At 38.7% G+C, this 24,393-nt stretch overlaps 4 protein-coding genes across 5 annotated transcripts in view; 2 read left to right on the forward strand and 2 right to left on the reverse strand.

The window, feature by feature from the left end:
• ttyh3a (tweety family member 3a) overlaps positions 1-1,743 on the reverse strand; it is a 32,567-nt gene extending 30,824 nt beyond the window's left edge. Inside the window, exon 1 of the mRNA XM_084070988.1 lies at positions 773-1,743. Within this exon, the coding sequence (XP_083927114.1) occupies positions 773-898 (126 nt within the window). The 5' untranslated portion in view covers positions 899-1,743. The remainder of the gene's footprint in view (positions 1-772) is intronic.
• Positions 1,744-3,656: 1,913 nt separating this feature from the next.
• On the forward strand, positions 3,657-13,180 carry snx8a (sorting nexin 8a). Of its 2 annotated transcripts, XM_084073009.1 has the most exons (14): positions 3,657-3,699; positions 3,905-3,971; positions 5,075-5,202; positions 6,197-6,326; positions 8,043-8,233; positions 8,425-8,545; positions 9,109-9,245; positions 9,353-9,433; positions 9,522-9,682; positions 10,931-11,060; positions 11,173-11,241; positions 12,188-12,337; positions 12,723-12,872; positions 13,053-13,180. In XM_084073009.1, exons 2-14 carry the CDS (start codon positions 3,935-3,937, stop codon positions 13,131-13,133), a joined length of 1,566 nt encoding a protein of 521 aa, XP_083929135.1. In that variant the 5' UTR covers positions 3,657-3,699; positions 3,905-3,934; the 3' UTR covers positions 13,134-13,180. The 2 variants fall into 2 exon arrangements, with proteins under 2 accessions (XP_083929135.1, XP_083929136.1); XM_084073010.1 differs by lacking the exons at positions 3,657-3,699; positions 5,075-5,202.
• A 2,348-nt stretch (positions 13,181-15,528) lies between these two features.
• nudt1 (nudix (nucleoside diphosphate linked moiety X)-type motif 1) lies at positions 15,529-18,732 on the reverse strand. The gene is made up of 4 exons (XM_084073011.1): positions 18,556-18,732; positions 18,144-18,291; positions 16,250-16,395; positions 15,529-15,707 (listed from the first exon to the last, which is right to left on the reverse strand). Exons 2-4 carry the CDS (start codon positions 18,284-18,286, stop codon positions 15,535-15,537), a joined length of 462 nt encoding a protein of 153 aa, XP_083929137.1. The 5' UTR covers positions 18,287-18,291; positions 18,556-18,732; the 3' UTR covers positions 15,529-15,534.
• A 575-nt stretch (positions 18,733-19,307) lies between these two features.
• mrm2 (mitochondrial rRNA methyltransferase 2) lies at positions 19,308-22,050 on the forward strand. The gene is made up of 2 exons (XM_084071696.1): positions 19,308-19,749; positions 21,120-22,050. Exons 1-2 carry the CDS (start codon positions 19,443-19,445, stop codon positions 21,551-21,553), a joined length of 741 nt encoding a protein of 246 aa, XP_083927822.1. The 5' UTR covers positions 19,308-19,442; the 3' UTR covers positions 21,554-22,050.
• Positions 22,051-24,393: the final 2,343 nt, after the last annotated feature.

Below are 24,393 nucleotides of genomic sequence, written 5' to 3' on the forward strand. Positions count from 1 at the left end.
ACTTTACCCCAGACAGAACACTTGAGTTGGGAAGAAATAGACAATGTAACATCTAGTGACCATATTACAGGGTCATGACTAAGGGGCCATCATGTCACGAGAAAGCAAGGCTGACAATTTCCCGTCATCGCACCAATAACTTCCTCCAGGTTAATAAATGTTAACTGTCATTTGCAAGAGCAGTTCAAAATCCACATATTAGCCATAGGTGTGGCATGATTATATTTGCTTACAAACTGAAAATGTACAAAGTTGAGGAAATCGTCCCCACAACAGGGAGGGGTGACTTATCCAACAATGCAAGCCAGCTGGTCTGGTGTCCACATGAAGGTTGAATTCAAGGCAGATGCAGATGATGGCAAATGGACCAGTAATGGACCACTTCACATAGTTACATTTGTACACTCTGTGAGTTAAATTATCACTGAGGATTTTACAGTGTAAAAAGAGATCTCTGACTGTCATCATGGAGCAAAAACCAGAATTGTGATTAGAGATGCTCTATTAGACCTACACTAAATATGACCCATTGTCTGACATAACTTATAGCAGTGGTTCTCAAAGTGGATTCCAGGAACTCTCAGGGTTCCTAGGGGGTTTTAAGTGGATCATTAAAGTCTGTAACTCTGCCAGTGTACAAATGGATCCAAATGGACCCGTTAGTTTCATTTGTATACTGTCAGAGTTAAGGGAAAACCTTGACATTTTAAAGTTTGAGAACCATGGACTTATAGCACCACAACGTTATATTATTATGAACATAATAACTTACCTCTTGATAGGTCGGATCCTCGGGTCGAAAGTCACTGCTCGTCTGTTCGAACTTGATGTTGAAATGGGGCAGTCTGTGGAGTAGGTTCACCCACCATGGTGGGGAGTAGATGGCCACCGCTGCCATCTGGGCCAAGGTGTCTCAGTAAACAAGCGAGGTGTGAGGAGGAGGCTGGGTATAGAAGACAGACAGCTGAATCCACCTCATAAAGTCTCTATCCAGGATGATGGGGGGGTTAAAGAAAGATTCCCCGAACCGCTTCGCTCATAATAAGTTACATCCGTGCTCTGCAGCAGCAGAACACCCCGAACAGCCAGGCGCCTGCCAATCAATATCACTTCCTCATTCAAGTGTAAAACAATGTTAGCCCTTGTTCTTCTTCACACATGTCAACAACAAGCCAACAAACCAACCACGCACAGAGGGCAGGATGTCACAGCTTTATATACCTCGACAACAAACGTCACCTTGGCTAGCTAAACCTGCTAATTTTAAGCTTAGCAAATCAGGAGGAAAGCTAGTTTGCTAAAGCGGTCAACTTGGTCCCCAGAGTCCAGAGACAAACAAGTCCGACAAACCAGCGCAAACTGACCTTTGTTTGGGGGAACAGAAACTAGCGAGTGTCCATTTGATCATATATAGACGTCATGAAGCAGTAACAGGAGCAGTCGGTCCTCCTCTTCACTGTTGGGTTTCTTCTTGTTGTCAGCTAGCATCCAAGCTACGTTACGTTAGCATGTTACTGCTGCTGGTTAGATCAATCCAAGTGTCTTTTGTTCCACTTTGACATCTCTTCGTCCTCCGTGTGAGTGACACCGAATACCCAGGTTTTTTTTTATTTATGACGACGTTGGTTTATTATTCCTGAAATCAGCTCAACGAGAATAAGTTCCTCCGCTCTACCGACAACAAGCCATCAACACAAGCGCCTCTCTCTGCCACACAAACACATCATAAATATCCTTTAGATGGAGATCGGGAGCCTGAACTCATTTGTACACCTTAGTACGACGGTGTCGCTCGCAGTGTTGCCAGATTTTGTGAGAGAAATAAGCAGCCAGGTCTGAAAATATTCGACCTAATCTCACAATGCGACGTGTTGTGAGGTTTTAGATCTGCTATTTTCAAAAATATTTTTGGGAATTTTGGAATATTTTTGAAACATTTTTAACAACACAAATCTGGTATGGGGTCCCTGGCACAACATATTCTTAGATGGTGGGCTGGGCCCACGCGCGGACAAATATTAATCTGGGGGGGGTCCTTGATTGATTGAATACTTTATAAGCAGTTTGCAAAAAAAGCACAGGAAAGTCTTTCTTTACTTGCCATGAACATGTTTGAGAACCACTTGTTTAAACAACATTAGGAAACTAGCAACTACACTTTAGAAACAAGCCCAAAAAAACGCAACCCACAACTATCAATATCTACAAGCAACTTTACAAGTCAAACCCAAAGTCGCTTATAATAAGCAGACATGGCAACGAGGCTAAAATAATAGACTTACTCGCGCGCCATCTAGAGGCCTTTCGACGCTCCTGCACTGATTACTGTCAAACCTAAGTAGCTTTTAGATCCCATGGTGCGGAGGGATGGTCATACTGTGATTGGCTGCGTTGTTGTCGTCGTCAAACAACTTCGATACTCCGTGCTGGCGTGCTCTGCTCTTTTCTGTTCTACACGTCCATCTAGACAGAACTTTAAGGTTAACTTTGGTTTAATGCTTGGTGTGTGCCTGCTTATCACCTCACTGACATGTACACTTGCTTTCAATGACCTGTGCCTAACTCGATGTAGCGTTTATAGATCATGGACTGTTTTCTATATACATACATGTTTTTGGAGATTTTACGTTGTGTTGTGTATTTGTTTTGTTGTCTGTTATATTTTCTTTGTGAGTGTTGTCTGTTTTTTGTTTTGTTTTGTTTGGATGTTGTTTATATCTTACTCTCACTGTTTGGAGATACTCTGTTTATTTGCTTATTTGCTTCAGTTAATGTCTGTACTACCTATGAGTATGTAAAATAACAAAAACGAATAAACAAAACGTTTAAAAAAAAAAAAAAAAACTTTGGTTTAATGCAACTTAGTTTTAGGTAACAGCATAATATATTCTTAATTTACACCCCACATTTGAAAAGAATCACATGTTGTCTTGACAACCAATTAGCCAATCACAGAATGGTGTTAATTTCCTGACCATGGGTTCTAGCCTCTATACCAGGAACAGCACTTCTTCAGCAGGGACATGATCTATCTAAAACCAGTGGTGTAAAGTAACTAATTACATTTACTCAATTACTGTACTTTTTAAATGTATTTATTTTACTTTACTGGAGTATTTCCAATGTTCTGTACTTCTGTACTTACTTATTAATCTCAGAGGCAAATATTATACTTTTACTCCACTACAATTATTTGAAAACTTTAGTTACTAGTTACTTTTTAGATTTGGATAATTATTACAAAACATAACCACTTCAGCCCACATTTCGCCCATTTGAAAATAGCCGATCTACAAGCTGCATTGTGAGCTTGTAGATCTGCTATTTTCAAATTATTTTTATACATTTGAAAACTTGTGAAATGGGACATTCTGCATAATGAGTACTTTCTACTTTTGGTACTTTAAGACAAGTACATTTTGATACCAATACTTTTGTAAATTTACTCAAGTACATGTTAATGCCGGACTTTTACTTGTAACAGAGTACTTCTACATTGCGGTATTGATAGTTTTATACTTAAGTAAAACATTTCAGTACTTTTTCCACTATTGTCTAAAACAGCTGGCTTTATTGAGAATATAGCAGATACGCTGACAGCGCGTCACACACAACAAGCTCATCCGCGACGCGCTGTGAGCTTTGAGATCTGCTATTTTCGACCGAGCGACACTGTCATACGAACGAAGCATAATTCAGGTATATAGTTGTAAATAAATAATAATAACAATAGAAATGAAATGCACAGTGAATGACAGGGCATTACAGTTGTAACAGTGGGTGCGGTTTAGTAACATTCAACACTGTGCTACTGACTGTGTTCTTGGACTTTGTCCAAAGGTTCGCTACAACTTTAAGAACTAAATTCCCCCGTTTGTGTTTTTTTTCCTCCTCGTTTCTTCAGGAAATCACATGGAGGTGCTCTGGTGCTCACATGACGATCAGAGCTATGGCAGGAGAGATCACTGAAGGTAATGTAGTGTTTCACCTCGAACCGACAGCACTTGACTTTACTGAACTGAGCTGAACTTAACTTTAATAGCATCTTTTGTCAGTCCTCTTAAAGTGGTCGTTTGTTTTACTAGAATAATGTTTACTAGCTGTTTGGGAGCTGGGATGCCCGCAGATGTGGTGATGTAACGAACGACAGCCGTGACAACTTTTTTTTGGGTACATACATAAACGTTGTGAATCGATCGGTTGGTCCACGCCACGGTCTACCTCCTCAGTACCGTTTACGATTGGTTCGTGCAGGTCCCTCAAAAGTCAAAACGCCAATAATCGATGCAGTCGAACGTGGATCGAGTCACCTGTTGTGATTTTCTATACGACTATAATCTCAAAAACGCCAATTAGTATTGGACCATATGTGGTATTATTGAACAGATTTCTATTGTACATCGTGTTATTATGGGACAACTAAGTCCTTGAAATGTTGGTGCAGGACGTAAAAGATCACAGTTGAGGTTCCTTCATTATGTAATCAGTAATGTAGGCTCAGGCTATTGTGATTTAGGTATCTGGATGATCTCAGTTGAGGTTCTGTCTTTATTCATTTACTTCTGTGATATCATGATCACAGCTGAGGTTCAATCTTTATTTGGTGTTCTATGATTTAAGTATCAGTATCACAGCAGAGGCTCTACAATATTATCTTTATTTGATGTATGGTGATTAAGTATCAGGATCACAGTTGAGGCTCTGCAATATCTTTATTTGATGTGTGGTGATTAAGTATCAGGATCACAGTTGAGAGGTTCTACAATATCTCTATTTGATGTATGGTGATAAGTATCAGGATCACAGTTGAGGCTCTGCAATATCTTTATTTGATGTATGGTGATTAAGTATCAGGATCACAGTTGAGGTTCTTCTATCTTCATTTAATTTACTGTGATTAAGGGCATGCATGCATTGATGTGAGGCGAGTGGTGGCACTCATTTGCATTAGTTAATGGATATTACTGTGGACAGCCTATATTTCAGATACATTCATGTACTCAGTTGTGCCACAGTTGAGCAAATATCAATGGTGTCTACTGTCTAATAGGTGGTGTTGTTGTTCCTCTCTTAGGATCAGTTCCCTCATACTACAGGGAAGTATACGAGGCCATCCGCTGTAGGGCAGAGGAGAGGGTTCAGGTTGAGGTTTTCCATCGGTTGCTGGACAGGACAGACCTCCACAAGGCTGTTCTAAGCCAGGTGAGGAGAGTAGATCTGCAAAGTATAAAGTCTGAGACAAATGTAACCCTTACTGGTGCATGTACACTCTGAGAGTGCACACTTGTTCAATCTCAGAATTACAAATTGATCAATTATATTAGGATATTAGGCTTTTGGTCATCAGGCAGATGCTTTTAGCCACTACTGCTACATGTGCTTAAAGGACCACGTCACCCATTTTCAACATATCTTCATATAATTGGTCCTCCTCACTAATCATTTCTGTCTACCTGGTCTGTGCCTCAGAGGGCTGTGGACAGTTCAGGTTTTGGTAATTTCAAACAAGATTTACATTTTTTATTTTTTATGTGAAAACTAGAAAGCCTGCAGATTCTATTAGCTTGGATGAACTGTCCACTGCCGCCCTCTGAGACACAGAGTAGACAAAAATGGTACCATATTGTAGTGAGCATTAGTGAGGACCGGTTATATGAAAATGGGTGAAGTGGGCAAAGTGCAAGTCGTTTTTATATGAGGCAGTATGGATAAAATGCATTTATGCTGGCTACTGCTGATATAGCTGATAAAGCTTGTCAGTGCAAGCTTTGTGAACCCATGTGACCTGAAATGACATGGGTATTGAAAATGTGTCAACCATTATTTTCTCTCTTTTGGCTTTTCCTGTAAAACATCTTGAATTTCTACTATGTTGTTTCCATACTGTACTTGTATGTACTGTATAATGCTATATCATACTGTGATATAGGCTAACAACACTGTACAGTGGCTTTATCAAATTGGCCAGGATTACATTTATAACGTTGTCTATGGAAATACCTCAGAAAACATCTAATTCAGCTGTGGCTCGTGGTCAAGTTGGATTCCTGCTTTGTGTTTGTCGAATTTTGTAGCATATCATTGCTGTTGTGTCCAGCCTTTTTTCTGCTGCGGAATGCAAGCCACAGTTGAATTTAGCCCTTGGATTTAAAAAAAAAATGTGACCTTTATGACATATTATGTTTTTGTTTTCCAGATTGCTGAGCATGTTGATTTCAGTGATGGATTCCTAAGCAAGTTGTCCCTCTATAAATCACTAGCTTTGATTGCTCTTGCTCAGCAAGGAAAGCAGCCAAGTCCCAAACTGTTAGAAAACTGCATACAAGGTAGGTGGCTATGTGTTAATGATAGTACTGCAGTAAATGTATTGCTTAATGAGTAGCCTTGAATTCTTCAGAGTGTCTAAGGGCAACTTTAGCTCCCTGTAAAGTTTACTAGTGTAGGCCTCTGTCTTCACAGGACTCAATTGGCTCAGAAATGTCTCATTTACAGTTTATTGTGACATACCTATAACCTCATAGTTGTAATGATTTGGGGCATTAGTTGGTCTGTGATGTTAAAAGACCTGAAAAAGCTCTGTCCTATGTGATCAGACTAGACTCCTGCTGCCCGACAAATTTTAAAGCACATCTTAAAATGTATTGTTTTTCACTGGATTTAGACTTTTATCTTGCTCTTTATAGTTTTGTATACAGTATATGTTTGGCTTCTTAAAATGTAATTTAATTTTGATTCAATTTGATGATGATGCATTAATTCTGGATGTATATCTGTTCTCGATATTACGTTTTCTATTTCATTTTCGGCGGTGTAAAACACATTGTTGCCCTGGCTTTGTAAATATAACGTTTATAACGCCTATAACGTTTTTATTATTCCTATTAATGGAGGATACAATTATATGATCTACGTGTGGACCCGGGGGGGAGGATGTAGTATAGTTTACATGAATCAAGTGATGCTTGCAAACGAAAAACCTTATCTGAAAAAAGGGTAAAACATCATAAAGTCATGGACTTATCTCCACTGTGGTTCTTTCTGTAAAATAATAATTGTAATAATACAAATAAAATAATATATATATACACAGACACACACACACACACACACACACACACACAGACACACACACACACACACACACACACACACACACACACACACACACACACACACATGAATATACCAAGATGGCATGAAGCGGTCAAATGTCATAATTTCAGTATTTATAATGCTATTTTCAACAAAGAATCAAAAGCAATAACACAACAGAAATGGCTCTTTTGTGAAAATAGTTTCTTCACTCAGCATAGTCTGTTTCTTGCACAAGTGTTGTTATTCTTTTACCAGAACTGTAGTGGGAAAGATGAGAGGGAAGGGTTTCATGGTTTTCATAGAGGTTGCCATTATACTGGCCTGAGTTAGCTCCGTTTCAAACATACTATGATTATTTAAGGCCCTCTATGTTATTTCAGGTGTTGCCAATATGGCAGCTGACTGCATACTATGAAACTGGTGTGTCACGTCTACAAGTTTACCATTTGACACAGAACGTTACATTCTGTGCATGATTTCTCTGGAATGTGGGAGAAGTGGTAAATTGCTGATCACATGAATTCTAGCCACAACCACAACATGAAGTGGGCACCACTGGTTTGTACTGGCTATAGTGACTGGATTCAGAGAAGTGATTTCAACACAACCATTACATTATTAGAGTTTAAGAAATGACTTAATTTGCTTGTAGAAGTGTTGGTCATAAAATAAAACTTCTCAAACTGCTGCTAATATTATCAGCAGAGCCCGACTGATCTATCGGTCTGGCCGATCATTATTCAAATTCTTTGATGAAATCCGTATGGGAGAAATCAGGACACAGTGATCTTCAACCAGTTTCAACTATTTGGGGCATTTAATTTTAGTAGAACTCTTTCAAAGGTTTTCTTCTTTTTTTTTTTTTTCAAAAATAGTAGATAAGCTATTGGCCAAAAGATCTGCAGCTGGTCGGGCTCTAATTAGCAGTTGGTTTTTGTATTTGATAGAGTTGCCAAAGCCCCAGCTGGGGGAGCCGAAAGACTTGTGCACATTGAGGATGCAGCCAGCTCAGGAGGATCCACTGACGGTGTCCCAGACACTAGACAAACTGCTGGCCAGGGACACAGTCAAGGTGGAGCTCATCCCCGAGAAGAAAGGCCTGTTTCTCAAACACGTGGAGTACCAGATCACTAGCCAGGCAAGGGATTTAATTACGTGAACATTACAAATATGGTCACTTACAATAGCCATGGACTGCTTCATTGGTGTCATTGTGGAATGGTCCATGATTTTTTTAATGTGCCCACGTTATAAAATATGTATGCATTGAAAACACAATTTTAACAAAAATCTTTAATAACGTGTTTTTTTTAATGTATTTTTTTGTAGTATTTCAAGATCTCTGTTTACAGACGGTACAGTGATTTTGATGTCTTCCATGAGCTTTTGATTCAGAGATTTGCCTACAGAATGGTGCCTGCTCTGCCACCTAAAAGAATGTTGAAAGGAGGTACTTTACTCTTAAGTGATTTTATATGCTCCTTCGTATCCGCGATCACACCTCTCTGTTGTTCTTTTTTTTACATTCATAGCTACTGTATCCCTGTGTCATTTCCTGTTGCCTTGGAGTAAAAAAAGAAAAGTGCTTGACTTGCTGAGCAGGTTTTTGGCCGATAAACAACATTAGAATACTTTATAGCGGCCACTTGTGCCAAGTCTAGAAGTTAGCCTACTGTCTGAAAGGATTGCAAAAGAAAACGAAACGAAAAGATATATAAATATATCATTGCTGTCCAATCAATTGGTGATATCCCTAGTCTAGATTGATGAGGATGTGAAACTGGAAAGGATTGTTCAAGCAGTGAAAAGTAATGCAACATTGTGAACATGTCTGTATTTCTGTGTATGTACTGTATTACAAACGTCCTACACCAAGTCGCCCACCATTTTCCTACTTTTGGTATTCAGAATCGTATTAATTAAGTGCTGCAATATAGTGTGCTTTGTTATGCCACATCCTTTCCCACTGCATCATCAACATGTTTCAAGTTTAGCTTTTATATCTGTCCACAGTCTTAACCTCTGTCTCGGAGCGAGATTTCATAGAGGGGAGGCGACGTGCTCTTTGCAGGTTCCTTAACTTGGTAGCAAGGCACCCATTCTTCTTTGAAGATGAGCTGGTCAAGACTTTCCTTACCTTCAATGGCTCGGTAAGGTGGCCTTTGATTTCTTACACTGCTTACACTACCTGCTTTGTCTTAAAACTTGTTTTTTGTGTGATAATTCTCTCTGCCCACTCACCGCTTTCTCCAAACAGGATGTTCAGCCTAAACTACGCGATGCTTACAAGAAAATGGGTGATGAATTCATGACCAACAGGATAGCGACCCTAGCAAAGGTTTGCCGCATTAGTTTCACAGGAAAAGGCGATGCATTGTTTCAAAATGTGATTGCGGTTTCACAGTTTCACTTCATGTATTTTGTAGGAGTATCTCCCGGCTGACATTCAAGCTCAGTTCTCGGCAAGCAGAGAGTTGATTAGAAATATCCACAACAGCTTCCACAAGCTGCGAGACAGGTCTGAGAGAATGGCAGAGCGCTCAAAGGAGAACGCAACTGATCTACTCATGTTTGGCAGAGAGCTCAGGTATTTTACTGTTTGCATGTAATATCTTTCTACAGTAGAATTACCCTTACCAACCCAGTAATTCCTAGGTTTCTCACTTCTGCATTCCTTCACACATTCTAAATAAAGGAGTGGTTTATGCTAGCCTGGTAAACCACCCTGGTCGCGGAAATCACATGGCTAGGTATATGCTACATATCAAAATATGTAAAATATTCCTATATAAATAATTGTCCTTTTCTGTGATAGGCTAGAGATCAAGACGTGCCCTGTAAGCGAATGCTTGTTTTAGGCCAGGCCAGGCCAGGCCAGGCCCAGGCCCAAAAGAGTTGATAACCACTGGTGTAGGTGTATACAGTACCTAATGTTCAGGGGAAAGAACAGTACTTTGAAATTATTTATATCAACTAGTATATTTGAACACACAAGGAATTTGACCTGGTGAGGTTGGTGCATTTGAATAAAAAGAGATAGAGTTACAGCCAGCATCAAAATGTTACAATATTTAGATGTGAACTTTTTAAATTATATAAAAAATATTTAGATAAGAGATACAATTATTTACAGATAAACTAAATCAATATTAGTAACTGTGAACCAGGAAAGACCTAAGAACTTATCTGAGTTTTGAAATATTTTTAAATACTTTCTCTACAGTCCAAACATACCTGAGGCCAGGCCAGACTAGCTATGAATAGACAAACATTATGAGTACTTCATGATACCCTTACAGGTCCATTTGGTTTCATTTGTACCCGCTCTGATTTTAATTAATTTATTGATTATTTTACTGCACAGGTTCTTGTGGTATTTTCTTAGGAGCTCACATCAGTTCTACAGCAGTGGTTAACAAACTGCTTCAGCATTTAAGTTTTGCAACATCAAAAAAGCTGAATTGATTGCCAGACTGTTTTTCCAGTGCTGTCAGGACAAACTGCATGCATATACAAATGCATGTAAATCATCTGATATGCAGTAGGCCACGGACCTAATTTATAAAATGTTATATATCTGGGATGTGGGACCCCAATCTAAACGTCTAAACTAAAATCCTGTGTTGATTTAACTCTTGAGAGTGTACAAATGGAATCAAATGGACCCATATACTCTTAAGAGTTACAGACCCATGTAATAAGTGTCCATTTGGTTCCTAACTATCAAATAATTTAGCTGGGTACCCCCTGGAACCCCCTCAAGAACCTCTAGGGATCCCCAGACTCTGTAAGGTAGTGTCACAGACTGTTACTCTAATAATCTGTGATGTTGCAGCACGTTGGGTTCAGATGCCTCGTCCATCCCTTCCCTGTCCTCTGCACCGTGCTCCTGGGGTACACTGCGTCAGTCTTTGAAAGGCCTGTCTGTGGAGTTCGCTTTGCTATCTGACAAAGCTGCCCAACAGGTACAAAGCACGATCCGTTTACGCCTGTCACCTACTCTACTGTACAAAGGCCCCCTTTCTGGAACTGTTGTTGAGAATGAAAGTTGTTTTTTCCTAATATCCTTACTTACAGGGCAGAAGGGAAGAAGATGATGTTGTGGAAAAACTGAATCTTTTCCTGGATCTTCTTCAGTCATACAGAGTGAGTGGCTGTTACTTTTGTTTATGTTTTTATACTTCATACAGATGTGGCAAAAGAAAACACAAGGAATCCACAAAGAAAAGGAATTTAATTATATCTCCCATCATAGGCTAGCTCAGTGGTCGTGCTTCCTTCCTGTATGGTATAATGCCAAAAGATAAGTGGCATTCATTCATCAGTTCACAGAACTGAAGTGGCTCTTGCAAGCAGGGCAAATAATTTGAAGACTGGTACTTGCTGTGACCTCTGTGTAGTTCAAAACCAAGGGGCCAGCTTCCTGCTTTGAAATTGAGTCGATATAGGAAGAGAGTTCAAGTGACAGTTGGCAGTTGTTCAAGTGACCATATGAATGGCCTGTAGCTTCGCTGTTTTACCCCTGCTGGTGTCAGAAAGAATTTATCTTAATGCAAGCGGATGGGTTTTTGACGAACTTTAGACTTGATTTTCTTACCTTAATAAACATTGTCATAAATACTATATGCTTCCAGTCGCTAGTTTAAAGTCTCCTTTCAATCATCATGATATGCGTTTTGGTAATTTAGGGTCCCATTTATTTTAAAATTGACCATAAAGTAGGTTATGCTCTAGGAGGGGCGGGATGATTTGATTGACAAGCTACACAACCAATAGCATTCATTCCCCGCCCCCGCTCTTGATTGACAAGCTACCCAACCAATAATGGTCTAGTTGCATTGCGCAGGATATGACACGATATTGAAAGATGGCGGATTTGAAATTCCTGAACAATCGGCTTCATTTACGGTCTGTAGAAACCAATGGCGTAGCTTAGTCCATTCTTTTTTACAGTCAAAACACATTGTATTTCACAATCAACATTTTTTTCTGTAAAAATGGCACTGTGTATTTTCACATTAGCAACAATTTCTGAGTTTCAGCATTTTCCCATGGCTACAGTGTGACTGTGAAGCGTTTGGTGTTTTCCTAGGATCTGTGTGAGCGGCATGAGAAGGGGGTGCTTCATGAACACCAGAGAGCTCTGCAGAAGTACAGTGTGATGAAGAGGCAGATGATGAGTGCTACGGTGCAGCCCAAGGAACAGGTGTCTGTGGAACAGCTGGAGTCTCGCATCGTCCAGGTTGGTGTTTCATCATAATTTAGCTTGATTTTATCCAAAGGAATTAAATTAAAAAGTAAACACAAATTGTTAAATTGGGCTAAATTAATCTAAAATCCCAGAGAATTACATAAATAGTGTTGCAATGTGCTAAATCAAAACAATGTTGGTATTATAAAGTTAGATGCACTTTCTTCCCTTGTGGCTACGCTGTCTATGATGATGACTGTGATGATGCTGTAAAGGCTAATTATATTTAGGAGTGTGACCATGTTGTATGACAAAAAAATGTTGACAATGTTTTCAGTTGAAAGTCTTTGTCATATGACATGGTCATTCATGTATAAATTAGGCAAAAGGCTGTGTTCATGAAAAATCTAATCTGTTTTATTTCCCCTTTTTATAGCAAGAGAACGCAATTCAGACCATGGAATTAAGAAACTACTTTTCTCTCTTCTGCCTTCACCAAGAGACACAGCTTATCTTCACGTACCTCCCTATCACATCTCATATTCTGGGGGCTTTTGTCAACTCTCAGGTCCAAGGACACAGAGAGGTGAGACTATTTGACCATGAATATATTTTTTTACAGCATATTTAAAGCTTCATGATAGAAAGCAGAAAATGAACGCATCAAAATATTCAGAATTTTTACCGACTTATTTTAAAACATACACGTAAATCTGAGCTTTCTTATGTCACTTGTGGTAGTACCTGATCTTTGTTCTTTGTCCAGATGGGTGAAGTGTGGAATGATCTTCAGCCAAAGCTTGGGTGTCTCTTTGGTGGTAATAATGGCATGCAACCTCCCTACTGAAGCTCAAGTGAATATCGGATGCAACAGAGAACCCCCCCAACCCCCCCACCCACCTTGTGACAGTGATGATGACACATACTGACAAGTATTTTGCTCTCTGAGCTACAGGAAAATGTGGAATGCAGAAAATACATTCACAAAATTGCCTTTAGTATGACAGGATTATTGTGAATGTAGATGATCTGCCACTAATGGTGCTCGTAGTTTGTTTTATATCACTGGGTTTGATCAAGAGCCACACTAAATGGAAGGGATATTGCATAAAGGCTATTCAGTTGTGGTCAACAATCTGTTGGATCTAGTTTTTGAAATGCGCTAATGAGTTGCAAAATTGAACCACAGAACATTCAATACTCAGCCATAGAAAGAAAATGAGTGTCTGCAGAAGTGAAGGAGAATAGCATATTTGTGGGCTAAACTGATATCTTGAACCATGTTCATATAACTGAAATACTGTCAGAGGAACAGAAGATCCTATCCTATATTTTATTGAGGGATTGATACTCTTAAGTATCACACAAGTTTTTCAAACCTGTTATGAAGGCATTCTAGGATTTATTTCTGATTAACTGTAGACCAGTATATTTTTGATACAGATGTTTTTCTTTCTTTCTTTTTTCTTTATAAACATAGGGGCATTTTTTTATATATTTTTGTGGAGATCAGCTATTCTTCTAACTAATGCATCTTTGGTTACTATATGTTTTTACAGTAAGTGTTCCGACATTCCCTGATTAAATTATTTTCTAGATCGTAAAATTCATCCTAAGATTATTTCATAAGCTGTTTTTAAAAGTAAATGTAAGAGTTAAAATATTCCATTACAACTGGCAGAGGGGGTTGAGAATAATTAAAATTATGTTGATTTTATGGCAGTACTAACACTAATAACTATTGATTTGCAGTACCAAAGACACAACATAATGCCAACTGAGTCATAATTTGTGCAATGAAATGTACTGCATCACTTACCGATTGTGGTGCAATTGAATTTGACAGAAATATTTTCTGTTTGGTCTTTTACAGATGTCTTTTTTATTCTAATAATGCTCAACTTTATAAATGTGACCAGTGACCACGAAGATTGTTTTTAATTTCAGAGGTTTACCTGACAAGAACTAAGACTGGTATTGCACATACATTTTTTAGATGTATTATAGGACTTTGGTAGAGAGAAAAGACGAGACATATTGTAACAGGAGCCAGATTCACAGTTATGTTAGAAAGCAAAGGTTTTTCCTTTTCATTTAGATGAAGAATCTGAAGTCAGAGAGAGGGGGAAGGACATGCTGCACAGGTCACCAGCTAGTATTCATCCTGGGACATTGTAATTATGTAATTATCTATACGGTCAGATGCTGGCATGCCACTGATGTAAATGGGTTGCACATCGTATCGCGCACCGAAAACAGCTGATCTACAAGTTCACAACACGTTTGAGCGTGATGCTTTGTGAGCTGGTAGAGCTGCTACTTTCGATGTGAGACACTGGCTTGTAACTATACATCAGGCTTTTGTTGTGTCTACTCTCATTGAAAACAGTTTAAATTAGCCTAGTTTATCCTCCATAACGCTGTTGTTTGCCGAAAATAACTGATTTTCAAATGTGACGCGTTGTTGGCTTGAAGAGCAGTTATTTTTGGCAAGCGACACCATCATATGAGTATGAAGTACTGTAATTAAGCTTTTATAAGTAATAATTCTGTTGAGAGTTCATATTTTATTGGAGTTAAAACACTGATCAAACATGTAAGGGATGGCTACAAGATATGTAAATTGAATTATTTGTTTGAATAGAGATGCAGGGGCAACAACACACCAGACGCTTAGTGGACATTGTGTCTCCACAAAATATTTTATTGACAAACGTAATATATAAACAAATTTGCTTTTGCAAAACATTTGGATTCAAGAACATAAATGTGCACAAATTAAAGCATTGTAGGGGTGTACAATAGGAATCCAATTAAATTGTCTCCTATATTGTAAATATGGTTTTAATAAACAATGCTTTTTTTAAACCTGTTTGTTGAATCAGCTATGTTGAAAAAATAAAAACACAAACAAATATTTTGTGGCCTTCATTTTGAATAATGCAAGGTATGACATATGTCAAAACTATTTCAGTTTTGGGGAACCAACATTGATTGCATTGAAAAATAAATAAAAGAAAAAACTAGACAAAAAAGAAATTGTGCACAATTTCCAAGAACCAAATTTATGACATTTTTTATACACGGTAAACACAAGGCTCTGATAAGACCGCAGGGCTTGGTTACCTCTTCCTGCAAATGCCACTGAACAAGGAATAGCGAGCTGATGGATTTCTTCTGTATGTTATTTTTGTTTTGTTTTTGTCTCCATTGTGAATAACAGTTCTGCAGACCTTCAGTGGGATCGCTCATAGCTCCTCCACTTCCTCCACTTTGTGGCTGAGCATCAAGTCATGACCCTGGAACTTGAAATAGCCACTAAATTTCTTCTTCTCCAGCATGAATGGAAACCAGAGTATGTCGTCGACCCACATTTGATTGAAAGGTATTTTGTCACTCTCAAACCACTGAGGCTTCATCTCTACAAACAAACAAACAGAAGAGAAATTAGTTAGTTGACCTCAGAGGAGTTATAAAGAATCTTCCTTCGCCATCTTCATTTACATCATAATGAAAACACTGATAATTTTCCCACTATATCTCCTATGGCTTTTTCCCTCTACACCAAAGATATTTAGATAGGGGAATGTTTGCCCCTCATACTGTATGTAATGCTAGGTTGCAAGTGTTTTTCAGACTGGGCAATATATCGATAATGATATTGTGATGTGATATGAGACAAGATATAGTGTATGGGATTTGGGATATATAATATAATTGTAATATATTTCAAAGGTGTTGTCTTTTCCTGGTTTTAAAGGCTGCATCATGGTAAAGTGATGTCATTTTTAACTTACTTGACTGTTATAGCTGTTCTATTATTTGCCTTGATTGATTAGATTTTTCCATATTGCCCCGCCCTAGGGTATGTGCATGGTGACATTTACAATGCAGTCATGCTTCTTTTACACACATTGTGGTGTCTAATTCAATTGGTCTTTTGAGGTGTATTGGAACTCATACCATCGGATTCAACTGGCTCGCCATTGTAGCTGTCCGCTCTGAAAACATGGACATCAAGCAGCTCCTTTTCTCCAACAAATTCAAATTTAATATTTCCGACCTTCTCAAGAACATCTACCGTGAGACCACTTTCCTCAAGTAGTTCCCTGTGAATAGAGATACATGTTCAACATTATGGTGGAGCCCAGAACAAAGGACATTCATCACAGGACTTTACTTGATGTTTTTACAGATAAAATTATGTATTTCTGATTCAACATACTCATTCTACATGCTGCCCCTTGGTAATGTCAGCCAGTGTTATGAAGATAATAGAAAGTAAAAAATAGTAATGTGACGTCACTGAACTATAGTATAAACAAATCTTGAATCAAATGCATCAACAGATGGATGACAAATACCAGAAAAGAACTGACTAATCACACCACACTTAAGAAGAATTTCAATGACCCCATGAGCAGTTTGCTCAAAGGGGTCTGTCAAAAGCATTATTTTTTTAATTTATCCAAAACCCCTCATTTGACCAAATAAGATTAAAGCAATTACCAATCATCATCGAAAAACGGATCCCACAATTGGGTACCTTTGAAATGAACTACTGAAATTCACCCTACAACACCCCAAAGAACAATATGCCAACTCATGCAAAGCAGAACATTGGAATGTACTATTTCCTCTAGATGCGCACTGATTGATTACTTAAAAGCATTAAACTGCAGTATAGGCCTATCACTGATTGGCTTCCCTACTCATGCTCTCTGCTCACATGATGCAGGGCTCTTGAAAAGACCCATAAATAGAAGCCATTTTCAACCAATTTAAGTGCAATATGTATACATGTTTCCCTCTACACTGTTGTACTACAATTTATCACTTTATTGGATGCTGTTACAGGAAGAATTTCAGTAGTCCTGTCCTTTGGCCTGACTTGTGTGTTTAGCAAAATGCGCAACCAAGACCAAGATAGGTTACAGTGCATTAGGATGGCGAGCTGGGTCATTGGGTGTGAAGTGAACTGATGTCATAAGGCTGACCCTATTCACCCTCTACATTAATAGTGGTTCTCAACCTGTGGGTCGGGTCCCCAGATGATTTTGGGGGGGGTCCCCAGATGACAGTGAAGTGACAATTTAAGGACTTTTAAGACCTTTTTAATACCTAAAAAGAAGCAAGAAAATAAAAAAGACCATTACAGCATCAAACGTAATAAACTAACTATACTATAAAAACTGGTCAAACATTGGCCAACTTGTCAAATAATATAAGAAAGAGACAACATTTGTGAAAATAGACGATCACAATGCGAGGCGTTGTGAGCTTGTAGCTTGGCTATTTTCACAATCTGTGGAACCAAGTCAAACTAAATGTATGCCTCAACTCCTACATTCCAAGTACTTGTCACAGTGGGGGCACGGGGGGGGGGGTTCAACCAGTTCAAATATGATTATTCTGCGGGTCACGGCCTGAAAAGGTTGAGAACCACTGCTCTAGCCTACATAACAGGTTCAAGCCAATCTTGGCAAAGAAACGAAATAAAATAAGAACAGCCAGGTTTGACAAGTCTTTTGTTCCTTCAGCAATTAAACTGTTAATTAACGAGAGGGACACCAACAACAATCTGATGGTAATATTATGTGATCAGGGCCACATGTGCAATGTTTAATCCTTATTATGCCATACCAGTACACACACACACACACACACACACACACACACACACACACACACACACACACACACACACACACACTTACACTTATATTGTGCCCTGACCACCTGAATGTCCCTGCTGGGATAATAAAGTTGACCTTGACAGCCTTCATCAAAGGGGCAACATGTATATACATTACAGAAACAATAAACATTACTGGTGGTCACATTACTAATCACTTACCGCCTCGCAGCCTCTTCAATGGACTCTCCTGGTTGAACTTTACCTCCAAAGCCATTCCATTTTCCTACTCCAAAGCCTCTCTTCTTCATGCCCAGCAACACTCTCCCCGGTTGGACCACCAGCACCAGAGTCAGCAGCTTCATCGCACCTATACGTGGGTAAAGTGATGGGAATACTTTTTAACTGACAAAAAGTCAGAATTAGAGCTAAATTGTAACAACATAAGTAACATTGATTACATTACATCAATATTTCGAAATGTTAACTCTCTCTATGAATTGAATACACAGGAAACAAGTCCTCGGTAGTTTGTTGGGTTATCCTTTTAAATGTATGACTCACTATACTCGTGCTGTTTGCATTTCTGTCTAATAATGTATTAAATCAATCAATTAATCAATCAATCGCTTACTAGTTGAACGGATGAAGAAAATCCAAAGTGCTGGTTCAATTCCCAACCAGTAGCGAGACTACTATAACACCACCAGCGCTCACAGCCGCCTCATGTGAGAGCCACAAGATGCACTGAGACATAAACAATGTGGATGGGTCTATCGCAACGTTCACCACGATCTACGAGTCCAGTCCTTGTTCTAAAGATCAGCGAAAACGCGTTACCTTGAAATGTGCTCGGCTTGGAACCGTCCAAATGTGAGGTAGGACCCAAGGTTGCCATGTCTGGTTATTATAAGCTACTTTGGGCTTATTTTTCCTGTTCAGTCGCTCGTAAATATTTGTTAGTTGATGTTTTTTGGGCTTGTTTCTAAAGTGTAAATGCTTATTTTGGGCTTCTTAACTAAATGTTGTTTAAACCAGTGGTTCTCAAACTTTTTCATGCCGAGGACCCATTTGTCCACAGACCCCTATCTGAAAATATATTGTACCAGGGACGTTATATATGTTATTAAAACATATTCTACATTGAAGATTAAAAAAACATGTTTGAAAATAGCAGATCTACAAGTTGCGATGCGTTGTGATGCGCTACTTTCAAATAGTCGATGAGTGGTTAAAGTCATACAGCCGCTTCTTTTGGGCTTTTTTTCGTAGACCTGGGCTGGTTGCTTATTTCTCTCGCAAAACCTGGCAACTCTAGGTAGGAACCTATGTCAGTGCTTTCTTTTAACACGGGGAACGTACACTACACACACACAATCACCGCCCTCTTCCGCTGCATATCCTTCCAGAGAGTTCATTCATGGACATAAACACGAATTAAACGCATGTTGCGATTGACACAGACGCAGCTTGAACACGATGAAAGAGTATGCAAGTATGTGATTATTATAACCGCGAATAATGTGGCGTCCATCATCCGTGCAGAAGAGACATCTGCACACCACGTTATGTCTCGTGAAAAAGATTAACCCACGCAACTTGAAAGGCAAGAGCGCGTCCGAACAGAGCTGGCTGGCGCGGCAGCTCAACGACCCCTTTGTCAAGGCGTCCCATGTCCACCACTACCGATGTAGAAGTGCCTTCAAACTGCTGGAGATAGATGAGCAGTTCAAGATATTAAGACCCGGGTACAGCGTCCTGGACTGCGGCGCTGCGCCCGGGGCGTGGAGTCAGATAGCGGCTCAGAAGGTCAACTCGGCAGGGACAAGTGAGTGATCCATCCCGGGGTAGCTCTGGTCCATAGCGTTAGAATGAGTTCTCCTTAATGCTATGTTACTTTCGATCCGTTGCCCGCACACCCGCGGTAGCGCAGCCTCTCGTCTTTAGTAAAAATAAGAAATACACTTTCGCTTCTCAGCAAAACGAGGACGGTTTTAATATGTTGAAAGCCTACTTTCCTTAGTGGGATTACTCGGAGCCCCCCCACCTCCCGTCTGAAATACACTTTTTAGCCTAAATGTAAAATAATACACCGGATGGGAAAAAATGTTTTAGTTACTCCACTGCGCCGCCTACAGATCTTGTCAATATTAAAATTCCATTCTAACGCTATGTACCTGAGCTAATCCCGAGGTATCAACCAACAATATTCTGTTAGTTAGTGCAGTGGTTATCAACCTGTGGGTTGGGATCTCCAGGGGGGTCCCCACTCCCCATGATACTTTTAAGACTTTAATACCAAAAAAAGTCCATCACTGCATCAAAAGTAATCAACAAACTATACTATACAAACTGGTCTAGCATTGGCCAAATTGTCAAATAACATAAGAAAAATATGCAAAAAATGTTGAGCTTGTAGATTGGCTATTTTCACAATATCTATCTATGGAATAGAGTCAAACTAAATGTAATGCCTCAACTCCTACAATTCCAAGTGCTTGTCAGGGTGGGGTCCCCAGTTCAAATATGATTATATTGGGGGGGGGGGGGGGGGGTGTCAGGGCCTGAAAAGGTTGAGAACCACTAAGTAAGTGTACGCAGTAAAAGTGTTACTTTAAAGTTGCACCCTTGGTCTCCCGTGTAGGACACAGTCGACAGAGTCCCTCTCCCTTTTTAGGGGGATATTATGAGCTTTTAGGGAATTGTCAACCAGTATGTGTCCTAACTATAAATATAACAATATATCGTTCACCATTGTATTTTTTTTGTGTGACTGAACTCTGCCATCCACTTGACACGATTTTTAAAACTATATTTTTATAGTTATAGTGCTCAGTGTGAATGGCCCTGAAGAGTACCAGTTATGTGCCAGTTATATTGTATGAAACACTGTACAGATTTTTTAAAATTAGTTAGATTTAGTTAAAATAAGGTCTGGATTGCAGCTTTATCTCTGAGTATAGAAATGAACCAAAATGTTGGTTCAATTTGTACACTCTTGAGTTATATTTATAACTCAAGAGTGTACAAATTGAAGCAACATTTTGTTCCATTTCTATACTCTGCTATACTTCACTCTTCTATACTCGATTTTATAACTCGATTGATAAATTAACAGTGAGGATTTTACTGTGTATAGTAAGCAAAATGAAGCCACAGCTAACATTTTGGTGATTATTTTGTTTTATCCCCCCCCAGATCCAAAGTTGCCCTGTGGTGCAGTTGTTGGGGTAGACCTCCTACTACACATAGCACCTCTGGATGGTGTCCACTTCCTGTCTGATCATGACATCACTGACCCTGTTACACATGCCAAGCTAATGGAACTTCTTCCTAATGGCCAAGCACATGTCATCCTGAGTGACATGGCACCTAACGCCAGTGGTTTCAGAGAGCTGGACCATGAGAAACTCATCTATATGTGTCTGTCTTTGATCGACTTGGCTGAAAGAATCTTACGCCCCGGAGGCTCCCTGGTTTGTAAATACTGGGATGGGGCTCTTGCACACACACTTAGAGATAAACTCTGTGGTGTTTTTAGCAGTGTGAAGACATTGAAGCCAAAAGCCAGCAGAAAGGAATCTGCCGAGCTGTATTTCCTTGCTAGAATGTACAAAACCCAAATAAAATGACTGTAGTTTACTAGTTTTCGTATCGTCTTGCTGAGGTTTGGGCCTCGGCTTTAGATAAAACACTGAGCTCTGGGCAAAAACATCGCAGTGGAGCGATTTGGCTTTGTACAATGTTGATATTACCTCAAAATTCATAATTTACAACTGTCCCAACAGACGAGTAATCCAATATATCCTGAGGGCAATGAAAACATTCTGTAAAAGAAAAGAACAAGACCAGCAGATGGCACTCTTTAGGCATCAGTAAGACATAGCTCTGAAGCTATAGGCAAATCACTATGGCCTGGTTCAATGAGCAGGTTATTTTCACTTTGTTCTGAACAGTTGATGCAATATCAACATTAAATTCAAGATTTACCTGTGCCATATTCCTCAAGAACACAAATGTGTTTCTTCTTATATTATTTTTTGAATTCAATCTGGTATTTGTTTTGTAGGAGAGTGTCGTTTACCAATCCTGGTTGTTTTAATAATTTGCATTGCCAGTCAAGTAGAAATATATATATATATATATATATATATATATATATATATATATATATATATATATATATATATATATATATATATATATATATATATATATATATATAATCATTTTCATTAAGAGCTTATAAAGGGAAAACTGAATGCATAAAGGAATCACGTACAGCATGACTAATGGAAAAACAAGAAGCTTTTCTTCTGCTGATTATAGAAGAGAGAGGTCTTATTTGGAATAATTTCTGCTCAGTAGACGGCTCCCATCTGACATTCCCTTTTTAGTCAGTGAGCTGAATACTCGGGGAATTGCTTTTACTTTGTTTTTCTTTGTTTGGGGCTTTAATGCTTCATCTGATTCTATTCTGATCAGAGTTTGAAACTCCTGTTGGTTTACTTGGAATTAAATAGAACTCCATCAGAGCTGATAATGAAATAAACATGAAAATGGAAATTACGTTTCAAATGACAGAATACAGAAGCAGTGTTCCCAATATAGACTTTGCAAAGATAACACAAATTATACCCTATTGGCAGTGGTGGACAAAGTACTCCCAGTACTTGAGTCAAAGTATAGACACTCCTTTTCAAATATTACTCAACTACAAGTGAAAGTTGCACTGTCAAATTTGTAAAATAAAACTTTCAAAATATGTATTTTAGTGCTTATGTTTCACAATATGGAATAATTTACTTAGGCTCTTATGTAGCCTGACAGCGCATCGCAACAGCCTTTGCTGCGCGTCACTCCCCATCTCTCTCTCTCCCCGTTTCCTGTCTAACTTCACTTCACTATCAATAAAGACCAAATACCTTTATATTGATATTGTGATGATAATATTATTTTCTTTTTTTTTTCAAATAATTCTCAAATAGATCTTCAAGCTCACCATGCATGCACCATGGTGCATGGTGACATCTGCTTTTAGATTGCTATTTTTGAAAAGGTTTCAACATGTCAGCCATCTTTGGGTCATGGACCAATTTGTATGGGTCGTGAGTAAATATCTCCTTGTTTCCTACATTAAAAAAATTAATATATTATTTCAAAATATGTAAAAAAGTTTAAACTAAAGAATCACAACTTTTCATCAACTTAAAACGATTCCAACATTTTCCAAAAGTATTTCATAGATAAAATGAAAAAACGTAATTTCATAAATAAAAAAATGAATAAGGTTAAGAAGTAGTGAAAATAGCAGATGTACAAGCTCACAATGCGCCACGAAGCAATGCGTTGTGAGCTTGTAGATCTGGTATTTTCACTAGTTTGGGTCCCGGGCAAACATACTAATTTCTCTTTTGGAAACACTGCTCTAGACTAGATGAACTTGAGTGAGTGAACAGATGACCAATTTTACTCCTCATTGCTTGTCGTTTACTCCTCACTTTGGTGTTTAGATTCAAATCATTTCAAAATCACTGTGGGATTTATGTAAATTCTATTGGAGCTCAGCCATGCGATGGGATGAAATGATGATTAATTCACAGGTTAATTCACTCTTGTCCGGCCAGCTGGTGGTTTAAGTGTAAATATTAGTGAATCATAGGGGGAACGGTTGAGTGCCACAAATTCTAAATTCAGTTCAGAGTTGCTAAGGCTATAATAATCTTTATAATTGTTTTGTTGTTATCTTTGGCGCTGATTTCAATTCATCATGTGGCTGTTTTGGCAAGCAGTTTCACATAGGCTCATTTCTCTGTAAACCACTGTAATAATGCCTCTTCAATGGTGTGGGATGGTCAAATTAAGTAACACTTAACATTCATACCTGTTTAGATATTATGTTGCCAGGTTCTTGCAAAATGGTTCAAGTCAAGAGCACCCCACACACTTAGGTGTCTTATTGCTCCAAAGCTTCCAGGTGATGTAGTAAATTCCATGCATTTACTAAATCAGAGAGCATAATATGGTGAATACTGAAGTGTTCCATTCCTGAGCTTCACTTTTGTTAATTTAAATAAAGAAGGAAGGAAAATAGTGAGAAGGGAGAGTAAAAAAATCTATGGTCTCCTTCAACTCATGCATCTTTATGTGCCCATATTAACTAAGTATTTATTTCGTTTTTTTTTACCTGGAGGCAGACAAAAATGGTGGCAGGAGGAAGAAGGACTTCATGTTAAAAGGAGCCACTTCAACCATTTTCAAAATCTGTATATAATTGGTCCTCACTAATGCTCATTATAATTTAGCACCTTTTCCTTCTACTTGCTCTGAGTCTCAGAGGTAAGCTGTGGAAAGTTCAGAAACCTGCTCACCAATATCATCAGAGGATTCCAAGCTAATGGATAGTACAGCATTTATCTGCCTTCAAAGTTGAAATAGAGGGAAGAAATAGAAGAAAATGTGTTCTTTCATC

Source organism: Gymnoscopelus microlampas (assembly GCF_963454915.1).
Source record: "Gymnoscopelus microlampas genome assembly, chromosome: 11".
Classification (NCBI taxonomy): domain Eukaryota; kingdom Metazoa; phylum Chordata; class Actinopteri; order Myctophiformes; family Myctophidae; genus Gymnoscopelus; species Gymnoscopelus microlampas.

Bases quoted from the DNA above. Each gene is read 5' to 3' on its own strand.
- snx8a (XM_084073009.1), top strand. From the start codon at position 3,935: ATGACGATCAGAGCTATGGCAGGAGAGATCACTGAAG. The intron at 5,203-6,196 runs GTGAGGAGAGTA...TTTGTTTTCCAG, and splicing joins ACAAGGCTGTTCTAAGCCAG to ATTGCTGAGCATGTTGATTT. The intron at 11,061-11,172 runs GTACAAAGCACG...CCTTACTTACAG, and splicing joins CTGACAAAGCTGCCCAACAG to GGCAGAAGGGAAGAAGATGA.
- nudt1 (XM_084073011.1), bottom strand. From the start codon at position 18,286: ATGAAGCTGCTGACTCTGGTGCTGGTGGTCCAACCGGGGAGAGTGTTG. The intron at 16,396-18,143 runs GTAAGTGATTAG...CTCTATTCACAG, and splicing joins ATTGAAGAGGCTGCGAGGCG to GGAACTACTTGAGGAAAGTG. The intron at 15,708-16,249 runs GTATGAGTTCCA...GTTTGTTTGTAG, and splicing joins CGAGCCAGTTGAATCCGATG to AGATGAAGCCTCAGTGGTTT.
- mrm2 (XM_084071696.1), top strand. From the start codon at position 19,443: ATGTGGCGTCCATCATCCGTGCAGAAGAGACATCTGCACACCACGTTA. The intron at 19,750-21,119 runs GTGAGTGATCCA...ATCCCCCCCCAG, and splicing joins GGTCAACTCGGCAGGGACAA to ATCCAAAGTTGCCCTGTGGT.